This window comes from Euphorbia lathyris, chromosome 9, assembly GCF_963576675.1.
Source record: "Euphorbia lathyris chromosome 9, ddEupLath1.1, whole genome shotgun sequence".
NCBI classification, from domain to species: domain Eukaryota; kingdom Viridiplantae; phylum Streptophyta; class Magnoliopsida; order Malpighiales; family Euphorbiaceae; genus Euphorbia; species Euphorbia lathyris.
Window position 1 is genome coordinate 61,948,526 of NC_088918.1, and position 22,522 is coordinate 61,971,047.

At 38.1% G+C, this 22,522-nt stretch overlaps 1 protein-coding gene across 3 annotated transcripts; it reads right to left on the minus strand.

Moving 5' to 3' along the window:
* Positions 1-5,343: 5,343 nt before the first annotated feature.
* LOC136206570 (uncharacterized) lies at positions 5,344-10,690 on the minus strand. Of its 3 annotated transcripts, none has more exons than XM_065997667.1 (6): positions 10,406-10,690; positions 8,943-8,996; positions 8,787-8,849; positions 8,611-8,700; positions 8,170-8,302; positions 5,344-5,526 (listed from the first exon to the last, which is right to left on the minus strand). In XM_065997667.1, exons 2-6 carry the CDS (start codon positions 8,985-8,987, stop codon positions 5,522-5,524), a joined length of 336 nt encoding a protein of 111 aa, XP_065853739.1. In that variant the 5' UTR covers positions 8,988-8,996; positions 10,406-10,690; the 3' UTR covers positions 5,344-5,521. The 3 variants fall into 3 exon arrangements, with proteins under 3 accessions (XP_065853739.1, XP_065853738.1, XP_065853737.1); XM_065997666.1 differs by lacking the exon at positions 5,344-5,526 and adding an exon at positions 9,485-9,595 and having other exon boundaries at positions 6,427-8,302; XM_065997665.1 differs by lacking the exon at positions 5,344-5,526 and having other exon boundaries at positions 6,427-8,302.
* Between the last annotated feature and the right edge of the window lie 11,832 nt (positions 10,691-22,522).

The window sequence follows — 22,522 nt, forward strand, 5'->3', positions numbered from 1 at the left end:
GAGGGATGTTGGGCCTGTTGACAACCGACGTGTGGAGGTTGCTAGAGTATACCCAGGTCTAGGAAACTTTGATAGAGATGATGCCTTTAAGCTAAAAATAGACTTACCGTCTTTTGGAGGCGAACTGGATATAGAGGGATTCTTAGACTGGTTATCGGAAGTGGAACGTTTCTTTGAGTATGCTGGGATTCCTGATGAGAGGAAAGTAAGGCTGGTGGCGTATCGCTTGAAGGGTGGCGCATCAGTTTGGTGGGATCAGATGAGGGAAGAGAGAAGAAGAGGGGACAGAGATCCGATTCGATCTTGGCTACGGATGAAGGCGATGTTGAGGGAGCGGTTCTTACAGCCGGATTATGAGCAGTATATTTACAGCTCCTACAGGGGAAGCTCTCAAGGGACCCGAAGTGTCCATGAGTATACCTCCGAGTTCTTGAGGCTTTCGGCAAAGGCCAACTTGTCAGAAACTGAAAGCCAAAAGACCTCTAGGTATCTAGAAGGGTTGAGATACAACATCCAGGATCGTATTGGCACACATACGGTGGTTCGGGTACAAGATGCCAGGAATTTAGCCCTCAAGGCTGAGTCTCAACTAACCAGGAGATCCGCCACTACTGAGTATATGCCTGGAGGAAGAGATAACGTGAAGTCTTATGACAAAGGCAAGCAGGTGGCGAGTACCAGTGGGGCCAAGGTCAATAGTGTGGGAAGGGGATCTGTCGGAGATACTAGGTCGTACAAGGAAGCACCTATACCACCTAAGAGCAACAATCCGTATGCGAGGCCAGCGCCTTTTAAATGTTTTCGGTGCAATAAGCCAGGCCATAGATCCAACGAATGTCCTAGGAGGAAGAGCGCCAACATGGTAGAGAGGTATGAAGATGACTATGACGAAGGGGATGAAGTATTTTGTGAACCCTTGGGAGAAGATGATGATGAGGCGGATGAAGAGAGATACGCCATTCATGTGGTACGGCGTTTCTTAGTCTCCAGCCGGATAAAGGGAGATCAGAGGCACCGACTATTCAGGACCCGCTGTCTTATGAAAGGTGGGCGATGCAATGTGATAATAGATAGTGGGAGCCAAGAGAACATTGTGAGCAGCAGCGCCGTTCGGAAATTCGGGTTGTTGGCGGAGGCGCATCCCGACCCCTATAGGGTGGGATGGATAAAAAACGTGGGTGAACTTAGGGTGACCCAGAGATGCAGGGTACCTATTGTGATTGGTGATTACAGTGATGAAGTCTGTTGTGATGTGGTTGATATGGATGCCTGCCACCTATTGTTGGGCCGACCCTGGCAGTTTGATAACAACGCCATCCACGCAGGAAGAGAGAACACTTACAGATTTGTGAAGAATGGGGTGAAGTTCGTCCTTACGCCAATGATGAGAGAGCCAAAGGCCGACGAGAAGTCTACCTTGGTAGTCTATCCTACACACAAATCATTTGTCAGCGAATGTGAAGAGAGCCAGATGGTGTATGTGGTAATGGTTAAGGCGAATCACAAATCCGCCCAAAGGGGCGAAAGGGAGATGCCAACTGAGGTGACCCGCCTACTTGGCGAATATCAAGATCTGTTCCCTGAAGGGCTGCCGAGTGGGTTACCACCTTTGAGGGACATCCAACATCATATCGATCTTGTGCCCGGGGCTAGTTTACCAAGCCTTCCTTATTATCGGATGAGTCCAAAGGAAAATGACATCATGAGACAGAAAGTGGAAGAGCTCATTGAGATGGGATACGTTAGAGAAAGTATGAGTCCATGCGCCGTCCCAGCCCTACTTACGCCCAAAAAGGACGGATCTTGGCGGATGTGTGTGGATAGCAGGGTTATTAACAAGATCACTATCAAGTATAAGTTCCCTATCCCAAGGCTGGATGATATGCTAGACCAACTTGGCGGATCCCGAGTTTTCTCCAAGGTTGATCTCAGGAGCGGTTATCATCAGATACGAATTCGATCTGGGGATGAGTGGAAGACCGCCTTCAAGACCAGAGATGGATTGTATGAGTGGTTAGTTATGCCATTCGGGATGACTAACGCCCCCAGTACTTTCATGAGGCTGATGAATCAGGTGCTTCGCCCGGTGGTTGGAAAATTTGTAGTTGCGTATTTTGATGACATCCTGATTCATAGCGAGACCTTAGTGGAGCATGTGGAGCATTTACGGATAGTGTTTGACCTGTTAAGGAAACACCAGTTATACGCCAACACTAAGAAGTGTGATTTTGCCATGGAAAGCCTGGTTTTCCTTGGGTTTGTGGTTAGTGGCGATGGGGTCCAAGTTGATGGGGAGAAGGTAAGAGCCATCCGAGAATGGCCCACTCCGAGGAATGTGGGGGATATCAGGAGTTTTCATGGGCTAGCAACATTTTATCGCCGATTCATCAAGAACTTCAGTGCCATAGTGGCCCCGCTGACGGAATGTTTGAAGAAAGGAAAGGGGTTCGAGTGGGCGAATGCCCAAGCGAAGAGCTTCGCCCTGATCAAGGAAAAGTTGAGTACAGCGCCCGTGCTGGTGTATCCCAATTTTGATAAACTGTTCGAAGTTGAGTGTGATGCCAGTGGAGTTGGGATTGGTGGAGTCTTGATGCAAGAAAAGAGGCCCATTGCATATTTCAGTGAGAAGCTCTATGAGGCATGGCAAAAGTGGGCCACGTATGATCAAGAGTTTTATGCTGTAGTGAGGGCGTTGAAGGTGTGGGAACATTACTTGGTGGGGAAAGAATTTATCCTCTACACTGACCACCAAGCTCTCAAGTACCTGGGAAGTCAGAAGCAACTTCGAAGCTCCATTCAATCCAGTATGGGGATGGGGGCGTATCACCTGATGGATGAGTATCTCATGAGGGGCAACCAACTTTGCTTACCCTGCACTTCCATCCGCAAGAAGGTTATTCGTGATCTACATGGCGGATCCCTTGGAGGACATTTTGGGCGAGACAAGACATATGAAGCAGTGAGTTCCTGTTATTTCTGGCCTAAGATGAGGAGAGATGTTGCCTACTTAGTAGAACGATGCTATATTTGCCAGACCGCCAAGGGACACACTACAAATACCGGATTGCAGTTACCTTTGCCTGTGCCAGAGACCATATGGGAGGATCTGTCCATGGACTTCGTCCTAGGGTTACCCAGAACTCAGAGAGGCATGGATTCCATCTTTATCGTGGTTGATCGGTTTTCGAAGATGGCCCACTTCATACCATGTCGCAAGACTAATGATGCCTCAGCGACTGCTAAGCTGTTCTTCAAAGAGATTGTCAGGCTACATGGCGTACCTAAGAGCATTGTCTCGGATCGTGATACGAAGTTCCTCAGTCACTTCTGGCAGACGTTGTGGGCTTTGTTTGATACGTCTCTGAAGTTTAGTACCACCGTCCACCCTCAAACAGACGGATAGACCGAGGTGGTCAATAGAACTTTGGGAAACCTACTGCGCAGCAAATGTAAGGATAAACCCAGGATGTGGGATGTGGTTTTAGCCCAAGCTGAGTTCGCCTACAACGGCTCTGTACATTCGGGAACCGGGAGGTCCCCATTTGAGGTAGTATACACAAAGACCCCAAATCACGTCCTTGATATAGCCCATCTTCCTAAAGGAAACGTGACTGCCAACCAGCTGGCTAAGGATTATGTACAGATGCACCAAGAGGTGAGAGAGACTTTTGAGGAGAGAAATCAGAAATTAAAGGCTAAGGCGGATGAGCACCGTAGGGACCTACAGTTTGAAGTTGGGGATGAGGTTATGGTATATTTGGGCAAAGAGAGACTCGCCAACGCCACAAGCAGCAAGCTTCGGCCTAGGAAATACGGGCCATATAAGGTCACCAAGAAGATCAATGCCAATGCCTATCATATAGCATTGCCGAATTGGCTCGGTAAAATATCACCAGCGTTCAACATCCGTGACCTTAGCCCGTGGAAGTCAGATGGTCCCTTGGAGTTCAACAAAGATGAATCAGTGCTGAGATCTTTTAAAGAAGGAGAGAATGATGCGGACATCCTAACTGGCAGCACTGATCACGCGCGCTCTGACGGATCCTCAGACATCAAACCCACGGAGGTTATACCAAGGAGGGCGGATCCCCAGGACATACGAGCGGGGCGGATCTAGGAGTACACAAAGAGGCGTATCAACATCTATCCTGGGCGGATCTCTAGGTTTACTTCCTCCCGAAGTAATTCACCAACAACCCTGACAATCCGTACCTGTACCATTGTACTGATTGTCGGGGCGTATCACCTATTTTACCCTTTTACGGATAGCCTTATTGAAACCCTAGTAGGGGTAGTCCTTGTCTTTTTATTATCATTAGGAGGATGTATTTAAACTCTCATTTTGTAAGGATGAACCAACTTTTAATCAATCAAATTTATTCTCTTTGAGAAACTAAGGTTTATATCTTGTTATTGGGATTCACTCCTTCTAGTTCAGCTAGAGGAGAACCTCTTTGTTGGTTTACGATTAAAACCTTCATTTATCGCTTTCAATCTGTATTATAAACAGACCATTAGTATTTAAAATTAATATTAATGTACTTTAAATTAATATAAATAAACTATATAATAAAAAATTTGTAATACATAAATTAATAAGATTAATTTAAATAATTAAAAATAATAATTTATTAAACGGAATAAAACTTTGTTCTTTTATCAATAATATTAAGCAAATATGTGTTTTTGTAGAAATAAGATGGATTATTTGGTCAACATCAAATAAATAAAAAACAATAAAAAATAAGTTTTTCGTGAAAATTTTCAAAACGCTACTATTTCTATCAAAAAAGTTAAAAAGGTATTGTTGTATAACATAATCAAACACCATATTTCGTGCGTTTTGAAGTGAAACGGTAAAAGTTGCTATGAATAACTGAAACAAACATCCCTTAAGAGTGAAAAAATTATTTGTTAAAATGAAAAGAACAATGGAAAAATTACAAAACAAACCTTTCATGTTACATTAATTTGCATGCAGATGAATGTAAGATGCGATGAAAAAAAATTACAAAAAATTGCATGTGTTTTATACAGTTAAAAAAAAGAATTTAATTAAAATTGTTCATCATATCATCATTTGGACACGTCATATCATTAAATCAATATGTTACGTCATCAAATCAATGTGTCATGCCAACAAAAATCAATATTTCATGAGCAAATCCAACAAGTCTACATTTCATGCCTTCGAAGTTAACATGCTATGTTATTAAAGACTAACTTCATTAGTCAATATTTTTTACTAACTTTGTAAAGAACATATCATTTGCTAAAAAAAATTACATTCCTCTACTTTAAATCGATGAAAGCACATTCATTTTGTACATTTCCCTAAAATAGTTGATTGAAAGTAATAATAAATACAAACGTTACGATCAATAAAATATGAATGATCAAAACACCAAACTATACAATGTAAAATAGTTTTCAATGTTGGTTATCCAGTTACAGAAATGACCTCATAGGCTGATGTTTCTTATATGTAAAATGCGCTTTGCACCACGTTTAGCCCACAATGTCAAACTACAAAACAGAAGAGTGATTAAAGGAGGTGCCAAATCCGGTACAAACACTCCAACAATCAAATCAGAAAGCTTTTAAAATGAGATTAAACAAGAGAATGAGAGTTTGTGATTGTGCCCTTTACTTAAACATGAAGTATCTTACATAAAACATATGATAAAAATCAGACATTTGGATGACACATCACTTACACTATTAACACATACCTCCTTACCTCTAAAATTTTGGAAGTATGCACTTATTCATAACATGAGACTAATCAATTTTCTACCAACCAAAATGCTTCACAACTTCTCACCATACTTTAAACTCTAGAATAAACAACCTAACTATTCTTTTCTTAAAGTTTTTTGGGTGTGGTATTTTTTCTGTATCCCTATCTTTATAATGACCCCAAATACGGTTTTCGCTCAAAACTTTATATCTATCTTGGTCCTTCGTCCTATCATTATGGGGACATCTGCTTAGACTATAATATTGGCCGCATTTATATCTATAAATTCTTTGAATATCGTGAAGATGCCTTTTGGCATCCACCACTTCTACTGATTTTCCTACTAATGCTAGTTCATCAAGAAAGACATGCCATCAACTGCCATTTATACTCAATCCGCCACCAGATAATATCTCTTGCATTTCTAATTTCTCTTCTTCCCCTGGTTCTTTCTCTCCCAGTTTACCCTCAATCATAGTAATGTCTAGCTCTCAAGATCAATTGAACAATTCCCCTGTCATTCCTCGGTTGTATACCTCTCGGCCTACTCTTGTTAATTCCCCTTAGTGTTGCATGCTACCACTGTTTCGATTGCTCTCCCATGGCATTATCATGAGCAGTAGACGATGACATTTCTTCTCCAACCGATGCATCTACAACAAAAAATGCTTTTTCACTTGGGTGGATGAATCAGTCTGATAGTCTATCCTTACTAATATTGCAGTCCACCTCAGATTTTCTTGCTGATCGTATGTCTTCCTTTTCGAGTTGACAGGAAGTGTTAACACCAACCTAGCTTTGGCATCTTCCTCGAGAGACTCATCTCCTTCATCCGCAGATTCATCTGCCCAGACTCAATCCTATTTTATGACAACAACGTTGACGCCCTCCACCATTGATGCTCCAACCCAAGCTCATCTAATGCAACTTCGACATTTACTACTTCATTCGAAAGGTTGTTTTTAGGCGCTTATGGCTTCTCACCCTAATGGCAACATAGACCCACCTTCCTTTAGTAAAACAAACAAAGTTCCAGAATGGCGTAGGGCAATGTCAGAAGAAATCAAGGCACTAATGGACAATGGCATATGGACACTTGTTTTGAGACCACAAAATCGTATTATCATTACATCTCGGTGGTTATTTCGTATTAAAAAAACTATGATGGTTCCGTTGAGCGTTACGAGACATGCTTGGTGGCTCATGGCTTCACTTAGCAGTTTAGCATTGATTACAAAGAAACTTTCAGTCTTATGGTTCAAGCTACGATAATCTGAATTGTTCTTGCACTTGTTGGTTTGTATGGTTGGTTCATCAACCAACTGGATGTGTCTAATGCTTTTTTCCATGCTAATCTGTCTGAACAAATCTTTATGGAACAACCTCAGGGTTTCATTGATTATGACAAACCAAATAGTCATGTATGTTTAATTAAAAAAAAGGCTTTATGGACTCAAACAAGCCCATCGTGAGTGGTTCACCAGACTTTGAACCTTATTGGTTCAACTTGTCTTCATAATGTCTCAAGCTGGCCCACTTTTTGTTTGTCAAGCATCAAAGGACTAACAAGAAATTCATTCTTTATTAGTACAGAAATGCTTACTTGTGTCGCACTTTTTCATGTTGTTGTGTCGCACTTTTGTGCGACACAACAGGGGTGCGACACAAGAACTTTGCATCGCTCTTGAGAGCGACACAAGCTACTCATCTGTTGTGTCGCACTTATCAAGCGCGCGATACAATAGAGCGATAACTCTTGTGACGCGCTTCTAGAGTGCGCGACACAACATATGATATTCTTGTGACGCGCTCCAAGGGTGCGCGACACAAGCTCCCTGATTAATCTGGTACACTTTGTATCGCTCATTCCTCACGCGCGACGCAAATATTGATATTTTTTAAAAAATATATATATTTTTTTGGATTGAATGGAGCTCTAATATTGAACTATAATCAAGCATAAATATCACCAGTAATTACACGTACATTGTATTAACAATCATGGCTAGCTAGCATTTTTACTTTATTAGTCTCTTTTATATTCATTGAAAATTATTTAACAGTAATTACACACTCATAAGGGATAAGGAACCAAAATAGGCCTATGGTTTTTGTAGAAATAAATTTAGACCCATGTACAAAATAGTACCAATATAGGCTTAACGTTTAAAAAAGTATCAATCTAGGCCTCAAGAACGGATTGGACACGTCATTCCTATTACTCCGTTAAGTTTTGACTTTCCCTCCACGTATAATTGACAAAACTTAACAGAGTAATATCAACATCGTGTCTCGTTCCGTTATCGAGGTCTAAATTGGTTCCTTTTTTAAACGTTAAACCTATATGTGTGCTATTTTGTTTTCAATTAAATTGACCGTTAATACATTGTAGAGAAAAGGAAATGAACACTAATAAGATAACAGACAACCTGGTAATATTACATCATGTTGATTCTTTGAGCTTAAGATATCAACTTCCGGAGCAATTGATTCTTGTTGAATCCTCCATGTCCTTTCAACACCTTCAGGCTCGAGATAGCCTCCAGGAATTGGTGGAAGCCACTGATTAGAAATATCACATATTAGAAAAGGAAAGAAAAAAGAATTCTACTTTTTATTTTATGGGAAGGATCAACAGTGTGGAGAGAAAAAATCTAGCAGTTACAGTACAATAACATGCCAGGATCTAAGAACAGAAAAACTAACCATCCTTCAAGAAAGAAACTATTTTGATATATTAACTAACGTTAATGAAACAAATTGAGAATCACTTTACAACACTCACCCTTTATACCTTCCAAAAACAGAGATGAAAAGAGAAGATACAAAATTAGAACAAACTATAAGATATAAAGTAGCAAGTAATTCACCTTCTCAGCCTTGGCAGCAGCTTGTGCAGATGTTCGATATAATCCTTCTCTATCAGAAAGTTGTCCCTTTAAATTTTTGTCTTTTAATACCTGCAAATAATTGAGAAATCAGAATGAGAGGGAAAATAATAAATAAATAACTCTGCCACTAGAAATCTCAATCACTAATCCCGCACCTCCAAATTAGCACCCTCTCCTCTAAGAAACTTTACTTCCGCATCCAACTCATGGGGTAACTCCTGCAAATAAGAAGCACAGTCCATTAATTTTACATCCACACAAATGTTTCGGGGTCACTTACTATGGATTAAAAATGTGATCTAATGTGGTACCTGCTCCATAGGGGGTTGCTTGATACCATCTTGCTTGACATCCATGTTTACAGGCTGTAGGGTTAATAAGAAAACAAATCCATTTAGTACTTCTGGCCAAATAGACGAAACTATTTTGATTTATGCATGTTACATAGTAGAGGGCACAACAAAACATAAATTATGCTCAAACTATAGCAGTACCGAGTTATGATAATCAAGGAACTAATAAGGTTGAACAAAAATGAAGCTTCGAATTTATTCACTGGCTTGTCCAACTCACATGCATTCAAGTTCGTTAATGGAAAAAGCAATAAGTGCTGAAAGCTCAAGTGAATTAGAATTACTAGAAAAGAAACTACATTTCCCGAATAAAATTTAGTACATTTTCACTAGATTCGAGTTTAAGGGAAACAAATTCAATTTCAAATTTTAGAAGAACAACAAAAACAAAAGGACTATAAAATAATGGTGAGAAGACCGAGAATTCTTTGATGTGTTGTTTCTTCTGAAAACTGCCACAGAAAACTAGAATTCTGAAATGGGTAAGTCGAGAAATAAACCTGGGGATGATCATCAGTAAAAAACAAGAACAGATGTCAGTTTAATTGTCTGCTATCTATCTTTTTGACTTTTCTTCCTTCTTCTGCTCTCAGGAAAATGATCAGGAAGCTCTGAAGAAATTGGTGAGTGGATTTAAGAGCCATGTAGATGTGGTATAAATTAAATTTGTGATGCTATAAAATATGTTCAATACCCCTGAAAAAGTGGATAAGCTAAGAACCATCACAAAAAAGACAATCATAATGGTATGGTAACTAGTGTTGGGGTTCTGTAGGCTTTCATGCCTAACTCAGAGAAAGCATGACTTAAGAATAGAATAATTCTAATGCTAAAATTTATGCCTCGAATTATTTACAACTGAAGTTTTAAATAAGATGCTCAATTCTTAAACTCTTAATGCATCATAGCATCACCATGACTGGGTTGAGTTTTGCTTATTTATGTCCCTGGTTTTTTGAGCACACTGGATGTTAAGAAAGGGAAAAAAGCGAAACCAAAGGCTTTGCTCTTATATAGTGGAAAGGTGCTGCTAAATTGTATATCTACACCCTTTTTATGAGGATTGGCTCTTAACTACTGTTACTAGTTTTAGGAATTGGTTTGTTCTTATAGCATCTCTGTTTAAAGTAAACATGGAACTCATCTGTTCTTGTTCTTCATCATATATACTTCATAGCGGTTATCTTATATACAACCAAAATGGAAGAGGCTAACAAACAGATTGTATAATCATCTGACCTTACAAAGATGGAAGAGACTAACAAACAGGAAAGAGACTAACAATATACTACTACCCTAACTAGACCAACCAAGCACTGCGGCAGAAAAATCCCAAATAACCACCACAAACAGAAATTTAACCTAGAAATTAATTCATCACAAACATGAATAATAGAAATTTAATCCAGAAATTTACTTACATCGCATGTGCGAGACGGAATAGAACGACGAGACGGAACGACACTGTGTAAGAAGGAACGACGAGACGGAACGACGCTGTGCGAGACGGTAGAGGAACGAGAGCGCTCGGAAGGGATGAACGGTGGAGGAACGACGGTGGAGAAAGCCACTCCTTGTTTCCGGCGCCTTGAGAAGCGGAATGACCGGCGGTGTGCGAGGTGGCGGTGCAAGGTGGAGATGGCAGTGTGCAAGGTGGAGGTTGGCGGCTATGGAGAAAATAAAACCTAGAAATAAGGAAGCAGAGAAAGCATACGATAAAAGAGTTCCGGTTTTATTAATTAGGTAAAATTCTTATATTTAAACGTTTTATATTTTTTATAATTAGTAAATGCTTGACAAGAAATACAATGGTTCAGATGATTAAGACATTAGGTAATAGTTTGATAGGTTAGAGGTTCGAACCTCTGTATTTATATTTTAGTGCATTTTATTTTTAATTAATTTATTGGGATAAGTTTATAATCAGTGAGTGGTTGACAAGAAATACAATGGTTAAGATATTACCTAATGTTTCGATAGGTTAGAGATTTGAACCTTCGTATTTATATTTTAGTTCATTTTATTTTTAATTACATTCGATAAGAAATATAATGGCTCAGATGGTTAAGATATTAGCTAATGTTTCGACAGGTTAGAGGTTCAAACCTTCGTATTTACATTTTAGTTCATTTTATTTTTAATTACGTTCGATCCTCCATTTTTACACTTTAAGTATATATTTTTCAGTTCATTTTATTTTTAATTAATTTATATGGGATAAGTTTTTAAGTTTATATATATATGTACAGGATATTTAATTTTCATCATTTTTGTAATTTTTTAGTTTTTTAAGAAATAGGTAGAAACTAAGAAAAAAAAATATAAAGAAAAAATATTTATATTCAAATAGTGTCGCACTTTAGAAAGGAGCGACACAAAGATAACACACTACTTGTGTGGCTTTTATAAAAGCGTATCACAAAGATAAAACACTCCTTGTGTCGTTTTAGTAAAAGCGCGTCACAAGCTTACTCTTGTGTCGCACTGAAAGACAGGCGATACAAGAAGTAACTCATTTGTGACGCACGCTCTTCAAGCGTGACACAAGTGATGACACAGAATACTTAGTTGTGTCGCGTTTAAAGAACGCGCGACACTAGTTGCTCTGTTGTGTCGCCTTCTCTTCAGGCGCGACACAAGAGGTGCGACACAAGTGAGCATTTCTGTTCTAGCGTATGTTGATGATATTTTGATCACAAGCACCACAGTAGCACTTATTCTTGACACAATTTCTCATATCGAAAAGGAATTTCCAACCCGCAACCTGGATAGTTTTGAATACTTTTTGGGGGTTGAAATTAGATACATGAAAACAAGGAATTCATCTGTGCCAAGCAAAGGATGACAATGACATCATTGATAGGGTCAAAATGATTTAAACCCACACAAACTCTGATGGTAACGAATCCAACAATGTCTAAGGACCTTGGTACACGACTTGTCTCTGGCGATGAATACATAAGTGTGGTCAGAGTACGTCAGTATCTAATGTCAACTCGTCCTAACATTGCATTTGCTGTAAACAAACAGTGTCAATTTATTCATTTCCCTACTGATGAACATTAAAAGTGTGTCAAATGGGTACTTCGCTACATTCAGGGTACATCAGATCATCCTCTGCCAAAATTCAACACATTTATTGTTACTGTGATAGTGACCAGGGTGGTTGCCTTGATGACCGCCTTTCTACAGGGGCCTTTTTGTGTCTTTTTTTGCAACAGTTTAATCTCTTGGCACAGAAGGAAACATCCAACTATAACACGTTCATCCACAGAGAGTGAATATAAAGAGGTTGCCAGTGCCACGACAGAACTGCTTTGGTTTCGATGTTTGCTTGGTGATCTTGGCTATCCTACACCTAGCCTAGTCCAGCCATGGTGTGACAATGTTGGTGCAATTTATCTTACTAGCAATCATATGTTTCATGTGAGGACAAAACATATTGAACTTAACTACCATTTTGTTTAAGAACAGATAAGCTCCGGTTTATGACTGTCTGCTTTATTTCTACTGACGATCAAATTGTAGATGCTTTTACCAAGCCTCTGGCTAGAGCTCGATTTCAGCTTCTTCAATCATGTCTCACAGTTCATTCCCGCTATTAGCTTGAAGTAAAGTGTTAGAGATAATATTAATATTATCACTTAATATTGTTAAAAATATATATTTGTTAATATCATTTTAATTATTAGAAATTAGTTTATCCGTTAGAGTTTTACTCTAAGCTTATAGCTAAATTATCTTTGTATATTTATACCTTTATTAATATACTCTCCAATGAAGGAAATTAATTTACAAGAAACCTAGTTTAGTATTCTCTACAAGTACAATCTCGACGGAAGCGGATGAGAGAAAATAAAATAATAAAAGTTATTTAGGATTTAAATTTTTTTTTATGAAGATTGCTTCCATCACAAATGTTCAATAAAATGGAATTTGTAGGGAGGCACGGAAATAGAGACAACTGGCACAAGTGCGGTCCGGTGCACTACGCGTTCTCACTAAACGAGGGTCCGGGAGGAGTCCTACTATAAGGGTGTACTGAGGGGCAATCATTCATCTGCCAATTTTTTTAAGAAGTGACCGCTCTTAAAACTCGAACCCGTGATCTCTCGATCATATGACAACCACGTTACGCCAAGGCTCGTCCTCACAAGGGTATTAGAAAAACCTTGGAGGTCGGAAATTATTCCTTATAGAAATGGTTAAAAAATATAAGTTTGATATCTTCTACTCATCAAGGCATTTTGATTTGCGAGTGCTGGGGTGCTGATCAGACACCAGTGGTTGAAGAGTGTGCATTGTATCGTAGTATTGCCAGAGAAGAGAAGGCTGTTTCTATGTACTAAATTGCACGCATTTGAGACTTGTGTTGGGACCCTTTCTTTGGCTGTTCAATATTGATTTTTCCTAACCTGTAACGTGTTCAAATCCATTCTTTATTCCTTAACTAGTTTTTAATCACAATCCTTAATTATGTGACCAAGAGGTCACGGGTTCGAGTCTTAGGAGCGGCCTCTTGCTAAATAAATTGGCAGGGAAAGGCTTGCCACCAATACACCCTTGTGGTGGGACCCTTCCCCGAACCCTCGCTCAGCAGGGACGCGTAGTGCACCGGGCCAAGGAAAAAAAAAAATAGTATTCTTTTGTCTGTCTGTGTCTCAAGTTATAATCTACTTCTGTTCAGAAATCCATTCATTAGTAATTCATTGCTTAAGTTAAGATTAAAGTGAGAAAATAAACAAAAGAAAAGACAAAAGCGGTTATTGGAGGGAGTGATAAAGCACATTAAACTAAAAAAAGAGAGAGTAAGTTGTTGCTATTTCTATAATAAGAGAAAAAGCAATATAAATAATGATGCCATTACTGGACCGCATTTCGTAATTCCAAATGTGTGGGCCTTGCTACAGCTACAGGTGCGTTCGCCTTTTTACACAAAATATTAAAAGACAACCATCATTAAAATATAGGGAATTTCACATATCAATTCATTTCATTTGTTTAAGCAATTCATTTCATTTTTTAAATATTTACAACATAATTTTACTTATATCAAATTCAGTAAATCATTATTTTTAATATATTTGAATTAAGCTCTAAATTTTTTAATTAAAGAATTATAATAAAAAAGGTTATATTTAAAATTATTTTTTATAACATTGATAACTCGGGGAAAAAAACCTTGATCGGAGCACTTTCCTGTGAGGCGCCGTTGGGATCGGCCGGGGACACTCCGATGCCAAAGTCAGTAATATTTCTGAGAATAAACTGTAAGCACAAAAGTAGAGAATCAGTAAGTGTACCTTTGATCCTAGGAAGCTGTGGTATTTATATAGGTTTTTGTAACCTTCAGCATTAATGGGGAAGCAGGTGAAGAGTCATGTCATTACTCATCTTTAATTGCTATCAATTCTCCATTAATCCCAGCATTTAGCATTAAAACCCTCAGAGTTGAGGTATTCGAACAGTCAAGTCTTTATTCCCCTTTAATGGATATTAATTGCCATTTAATTGTATTTATTCCCATTCATGGATGGTAATAAAGGCGCCTTTTGGTATTCATAGATCCGTCAAGGCGTATGTACGCTCTCCTTGAGAGCTATGGCGGGTCTCCGCTACTCGTTCTCATCGGGCGTATCTCGTTATGGCGTATCTCGCCATGGTCCACGTGGTATGGCATAATGCTAGAAACTCCTTCCTTTTCTCCATTATTTGCATATTTACCACTGTATGAATCCTGCAATATTTGTCATTAATTCCATATTAATCATGCATAAATATCTCTTTTAGAAGGAATAATGGTTTGTCATTATCTCTATTAATTTTCCCTTATTCCTTATTCAAGAATAATTTGGGTTGTTATCAGAAGCCCCCCCTAAAGGTATAAAAAGCTCTTTAGGGCTGTCTAAATGGTGTTTTATTTTTCTATCTTGGAGGAAAGTGGACCCGCCCTAGATGGGGGATCATATATGGAAATGATGCGCCTTTTGGGGCTTCCTTATGCGGGATCTTATGAACAAGATCCGCCCTATGTGGGATCATATATGGATATGATGCACTTTTAGGGGTTTTTGCTTCCTTGTGGATAGGTGGCCAACCGTATCCATTGTTATCCTCTAGGGGCTTCTTGAGAGTTATATTTCCTTTAGAAATGGAATAACCCGCCCTTTATGGGACCATTTGTTCCTACGACATAGGATTATGATTCGCCTTAGGGACTTCTTTTGTTCAGTTCTGCCATATTGAGGAGAATGACCCGCACTTAGGGATCAGTAAGAATGATCAGCCATTTAGGGACTTTTGTGCATTTTGTGGAGGCGATACTTTGTTATTTCTATGATGAAGATGAGGATTCATTACTTTGATGAAGACGAGGCTTCATTAATTAGATGAAGACGAGACTTCATTGATTGGATGAAGACGAGGCTTCATTGATTGGATGAAGACGAGGCTTCATTGTTTGGAGATGAAGACGAGGCTCCATTAGTTGGATGAACCCTTTGCTTTCCAGAACTATTTAGTAATTTTCTAGAATCTGGTTTAGGATTTCTCTTATTGTTTAGGGTAGGTGGCCAGCCGTACCCCAATGTGTGAACCTTTGTGAAGGTTAGAAGCTTTTATTCCTGGTGAGGAAGTTAAGCTGCCTTAGGCGATCGATTTGCTTCCTATCTTTGAGGTGAATCGATCCGCCGCCAGGTCTTGAGACTCTTCTTTGGGAAGAGTATTTGAGAGTGTAAAGTTCTCACGTCTGAGAAATGTTTTAACTCTGTCTCTGACGATAATCAATTGTTTCCTATCTTGGAGGTAGATCGATCCGCCGCTGAGATTATTGTCCGATTGTTTGTAAAACTTAAGTACAATTGTTTTAATCCTTATGGTCGCCATTTACTTTTACGTTTGCGTAAGTAAATATATAAGTTTGTAGGATTTAATATGGAGTAGGTGGCCAGCCATACTCCGTTGTGCGAACCTTTGTGAAGGTTTGAAGCTGTTCTATTCCTTCTAGAGGAAGTAAAGCTGCCTAGGGGATCAACTTGCTACCTATCTTTGAGGTGAAGCGATCCGCCCGTAGGACTTGTGAACCCTTCTTTGGGAAGGCAGTGAGAGAGTGTAAAGTCCTTGCGTCCAAGGAATGTTTTAACTCTTTCTCGAATGGTGATCATCTAAAGATGGATCCGCCCATGAGAGTGTTCTCCTATCTTTGAGGAGAAATTTGAGGGTGTAATGATCTCATGTTTGAGACGATTTTAACCCGCTTTTGATGGTGGTCAATCCTTTTCCTGTCTTTGAGGAGAGAGTTGAGCTCATTTGAAAGCTCCTGAGGGTCTGTGCTTCTTATCTTTGTGGAAAGGGGATCCGCCCGTGATGGGATCAATTGTCCTATCTTTGAGGTAATTGATCCGCCTGTGGAACTTTTCATTCGCCAGCCACTGTGCGTATATCAGCACTAAAAGCTAGGCAAATGAATATAAGAAGTATGGCGAGAAAGAATAAATTATAAAATATATGATACTATAACAGTTTAATGCACATATAAGAATATGTAAAAATACTGATTTTTAGGCCCATGATTCCGTCTTTTCTGAGCAACTAGAACCGCATCCTCAATGATGTTTAACTTATGAGTAATCACATCTGGGCTTACTCCTGTGGGGATCTCATTCTCCTATGTAAATACGCTTTCAGACTCAATGAGAACTTTTTTAACATCCTCTTTGATCTCAAGTTTTAATCCTTTGGTGATTCGCACCCGCTTTCCATCAGCAATAAGGAGCGTTTCTGTGTCGCCCAAAGCTGTAGTGACAAGTTAATATTTCTCACCTTCGTCCTCTTTGGATTGTGGGCGGATTGATAATGACACCGAGTATAAGTCTCTTTAGCCACCTTTTAGTTCCCGCTAATCATTACTCCTCCTTTGCTGGTGGGAATGTACATTGTCAGATGACGGATGGAAATTAGGGCTGCAACCTCTGGCCCTTGGTCTGGATAGTGTGACCCGTCACTCCAATGATGTCAACAATGGTTGTTTCTATTTGGATCGGATCAACCTTTAGTTTGGCGAATGCACCTTTGGTGATGACATTGCGAGAACTGCCCGTGTCTTTACTCGCTTCATTTTATCTCCCATCCTTGAATCACCATTGTTACTACCAATGCATCTACGTGTGGAGAGATTACTGGACCTGTTTCTGCAAAAGGAGCAATGGAGGGATGTTTTATCCAGAGCAGATATTTTTGCTTTTTCCACGGGTGGCTGATACACTGGTCCACCTGCTATGACATTAATGACACTTTTGAATTTCTTTTTGGGATCTGTCTTCTGCTTGTCGTCTTGTTATTTGTTATTCTAGACAAAGCTATCTAGTTTGCCAGCTCCCAGCAAGCTTCAGTGTGGTGGCCAACCTGTAGTATGCTTTGGCGTTTCTTCCAACGGTTACATGCTCCCCTCCTTTGGGTTCGGGATATGTAATGTCCCGCTTATATTGATTCTTTTCTTTTATATTGTGGCAAGTTGGAAGCTTTAAACATTCTGTCCGCTTCGTACCCCAGGATCCGTGCTGTGAATGGCGAATTCATGTTAACTTGATATGCTTGTTGACAATCTTTCTAGTACGATGATCCGCCCGTTCAACCTCTGGATCTTTCTCACCCATAGTGGGGCTTTCATTTAGGCGCTCTTTTCACCTTTTTCCTCGCAGGGCTTTTACTTTATCTGGATTTGCTCTAACTCCTTTTTTGCTAATGACATAGTCAAGGAATTTTTCTGAAGTGACTCTGAATATACACTTCTCTGGATTGAGCTTTATTTTTCATGCTGGTGTTTGGCATTGGTTGCATTATTAGCAATTCCCTTGTACCTGTGGGTTAGCACTGAAAGAACTCCAGAAGTGGGGCATACCCTGTCCATTATTAAAAGATTGTGGTAAGGCATAAAAGCTATATTCACTTACCTTGGGGATCAATGGCTTGATCCATGGAACATACTTAATAGCAAAAGACTGTTTGCATTGGCCTTGTTGGCAAATATCATGTATGATGCAATTCTCTTTATGGAATTTTTAGTTCATCTTGGAATCAACTTAATAATTCCTTCGCGTTGGTCCCTGACTCTAGAATGAACTTAGTCAAAGGATAAAACCGAGTAAATATTATATGTCAAACAAATTCATAATAGAATTTTAATCGTGCTTGTTTTAATAATAATATCACGTATAACGGTCATAACCATAAAGATTGCTACTGCACATGAATATCATAATGAATTCTTAATAAATAACCATAATGAGAATGGTTTAAGAATAATGTCCTTTTGTATTTCAATGCACATTAATATCCAAGATAGGATATTTATTTTAAACGTCATAAAAGTTATGAAATTCTATATTGGGTAAGATATCTTACATAGTTGCTATTTACTTGCAATTAATATTGTGCATCCATACATTAATGGCATTCAGAGATCATTAAAGCCTCATTTGAATGAGGTGTAATTAAAGAAAGGTAAGTGATGATTTAATAATATAGTTATATATAAAATTACTCTTATATTATTTCATTTGTACGAATAAAATAAAAGAGAAAGGGTAATTTTGGAAGAAAAATACATGTACCATGATTCTCCTCCAATTTGGAGTGTAAGGAAAATTACTCAAAATCCACTCTCACCTACCTTCACATACAATCCTCCAATTTTTAAGGAATTCTCATGTATATCTTAAGAATTTCGCATAAATTAATGTTCTGATCCGAAACCGACACTTGCACTATTTTGTAGTTAGCTCAGGACATGAAAGTTTTGTTTATCCAATTTGGTAATTCATCAACCCATAATGACCTTAATAGTTAGGGACAATTACAGGATAATTACAAATAGACTCAATATTTTCAAGTCTCTTGTGTTGGTAACAGAAATTCTAACAATATCAAATAAACAGTTTTTATATGAATAGACACATCCTTGTAAAAAAAATGGAATGCAATAACTGTTTGACAAAACAATATTCAAAAATATGAATTTCTGATATTAAAAGTACTATATAGGAGAAAAGCCATATATAGATGGTGAATTGTACAAAAAACCAAATATGATTTTTTTTGTAATTTCTTCTAATAGTTATATGCATGTTCATCCAAAAGACCGACCAGATCTAAATCATTTGTAATTACATGAGCCCTTTTATGATATTTTAATATCAAATGACAAAATCACATTGAATAGGATGTTTTTTTTTGTAAATCCCAAGATTACGGGTCTTATACATGCGTTTGTACTAATTCAATGATAATATCATATTACACTTGTCATGCATAAAAATATAAGTCATATTGAGCATGGAAGATTTAATGAAAGATTTGTGTCCATGACTTCATCTTTCATAGTTTATTAGATTTATCATAATAACATGTAACGATATTCATAGCATTTGATAAAGGTAAGAAATTTCAATTTTCTTTAATTAAAAATGGAATAAGAAAGGGTAGGAAACTTATCTTATTTATCATAAAACTCCAGATTTAATGTAGAAAACTCTTTCCCACCAATCTATAGAGAAGCCTATCTTTGGATAGATTTGATGTATTGATTGAGCCAAAGTTTGAGATTGAGATTTCTATTCCATTGACTCCATTATTTTGTTCTTTGTGAAACTCTATACAATCAAGATTTTGTGATCTTCTGTTTGTTAGAGATCCACGATCACCGCACCAATTGATAACTCGGGGAAAAAAACCTTGATCGGAGACTTCCCTGTGAGGCGCCGTTGGGATCGGCCGGGGACACTCCGATGCCAAAGTCAGTAATATTTCTGAGAATAAACTGTAAGCACAAAAGTAGAGAATCAGTAAGTGTACCTTTGATCCTAGGAAGCTGTGGTATTTATATAGGTTTTTGTAACCTTCAGCATTAATGGGGAAGCAGGTGAAGAGTCATGTCATTACTCATCTTTAATTGCTATCAATTCTCCATTAATCCCAGCATTTAGCATTAAAACCCTCAGAGTTGAGGTATTCGAACAGTCAAGTCTTTATTCCCCTTTAATGGATATTAATTGCCATTTAATTGTATTTATTCCCATTCATGGATGGTAATAAAGGCGCCTTTTGGTATTCATAGATCCGTCAAGGCGTATGTACGCTCTCCTTGAGAGCTATGGCGGGTCTCCGCTACTCGTTCTCATCGGGCGTATCTCGTTATGGCGTATCTCGCCATGGTCCACGTGGTATGGCATAATGCTAGAAACTCCTTCCTTTTCTCCATTATTTGCATATTTACCACTGTATGAATCCTGCAATATTTGTCATTAATTCCATATTAATCATGCATAAATATCTCTTTTAGAAGGAATAATGGTTTGCCATTATCTCTATTAATTTTCCCTTATTCCTTATTCAAGAATAATTTGGGTTGTTATCAAACATAATAATTTAGTTGTAACTTTTATACCTTATTATGATTTTCATGTAAAAAATCTTAAATTATACTCGGTTTAAAGCTTTGTTTCCATTCTAATCCATTCAAAAGGTTGTCTTTGCAATATACAAATAGTAAGTGTTTTAGACCAAATCCAAACAAAGGTTTCGTTTGTTTCCTAAAATCTGTCCTACTCTAAAAGACCTACTGATAAAAGAGAAATTCACAATAGAAACCACCTCACGAGTTAAAAAGAAAATTGTCATTTTCATACTAATAAAAACTTATAAGTAGGTAATATTTACCTTCTCTTTTTTCATTATATTACATACCACTCTGTTTACTCTAATTGGTTACTGACTTTCACATCAAAGTGTACTCAGGGGCCTTCCTCAACGCAGGTCAACAAGCAACCAAGAAAGTCAACTCGGAATTGGATAACACCCAATATTTAGTGCAGTGAGCGTGAATCCTACCCCACAACCTCTAGATATTCACCCTTCATATCTCAAAAACATTTCTCTAGGACATGGAGAGACAATTATCCAAGGATCCTGGTCGAAAGAAATCCACTTCTCGATTAAAGAGCTCGAAAGATATAACCATAATGGGGGAGATGAAAGAATCCCAGATAAAGACGGGCATGACCTCGAAGTTAATGACTTCAAGGACAATGCCACAAAAAAGCATGATATAGCTCAGAACTCCACAGAAGATCTTAATCGCCACATTACAAAAAATACAAGAAACTCAACTATAATTACAGTAGGAGAATCAACAATCATAAGCTTATCTAATGAAAGATAAAACATCCTCCATCGATCACGGGAAAAGATGGACAAAAGATAACATACCGAAACTCTGCCTGAGAAGCAAAGCACTCGATGGAGAAAAGATAAAGAAGTCTTAGATGACATCAGTCTTAGTGACAATGTGGAGAAAGTAGTTGGGGAATCTTGAGAGGTATTATTTCAACGTTTCCTAGATAAGGGAGTTCTCAATGAAATGATAGGCTACCAAATACCATATCACATCCCTCTTTCATGACGATTAGTGATACCCCTTTTCCACTACATTGAAAAATCCCACATCTACCTTATTATTATGGTCTAGAAGATCCAAATGTACACTAAGCGAAATTCATGAGCATGATGAACATATACACCGAAGAGGATGACATGATGTGAAAGATTTTCCCCACTACTTTACTTGGGGTACCATAGGAATGGTATAAAGAGTTTTATAGATTCATTTTCGATATTTGAAGGATCTGTTTGTTGCTGAATTTTAGAAGGTTAGTAAAATATCAAAGAATAAGCACGAATCTCTGTGATGTTTGATAGTGAAACATGGAACCCCTTTATCATTACCTCACATGGTTTCAAAAGATGGCCTCCTTCACTAAATCTTTAAATTTGGAGGTTTCTATATATTCCTTGGAGAAAGGAACCATTTGTGAGCCTTTGGAACGGAAGTGTTACACATGCCCTCCTCGGACCTTCAAGGAATTAATGGTCATGGGCTAGAGTTTTGTCTACTACGATAATAAAAAAATGCCATGTTAAATACATTGAAGAAAAATTAAAATCTCCTCGAGTACTTATGAATGGGAAGGATACAAATGTGAGCATGTTGCCAACTATTTCTTGGAAGAAACTCATTAATGACTATGGGTAACTATAGTACCATCCAATTAAAAATGACACAACATTATAACAAACATACTTGTGCTCAACAATTCCATGCAAGAAGATCTTGTATATTCGAGATGCACTAGTGAGTAATGAGTGGTACCAAATCCTTGGGAGCAGGGAATTTTCCCGAATCTAGAGCTTCCATTCCTAAGACGATTTTAAAAAAAGGTTATAAAAATCAACAAGGAAAACAGAATCACAACAAATTTCTTATTCTATCTAGAAATATGGGTACGGTAGAGGCATCATAATCGAGCGTAACTAAAGGCGTGACAAATGACACTAGATAAAAAGGTTCTATATTTTTAATTATTTTTTTCAAAATATAACCAGACAGCCTGGCACAATTGCCTAATGGCTAAGAAAGAGTGTCACACGATGTTCGTGTTAGAAAATAGGTTATGTAATGGAATATTTAAAAATTCTATAACTAT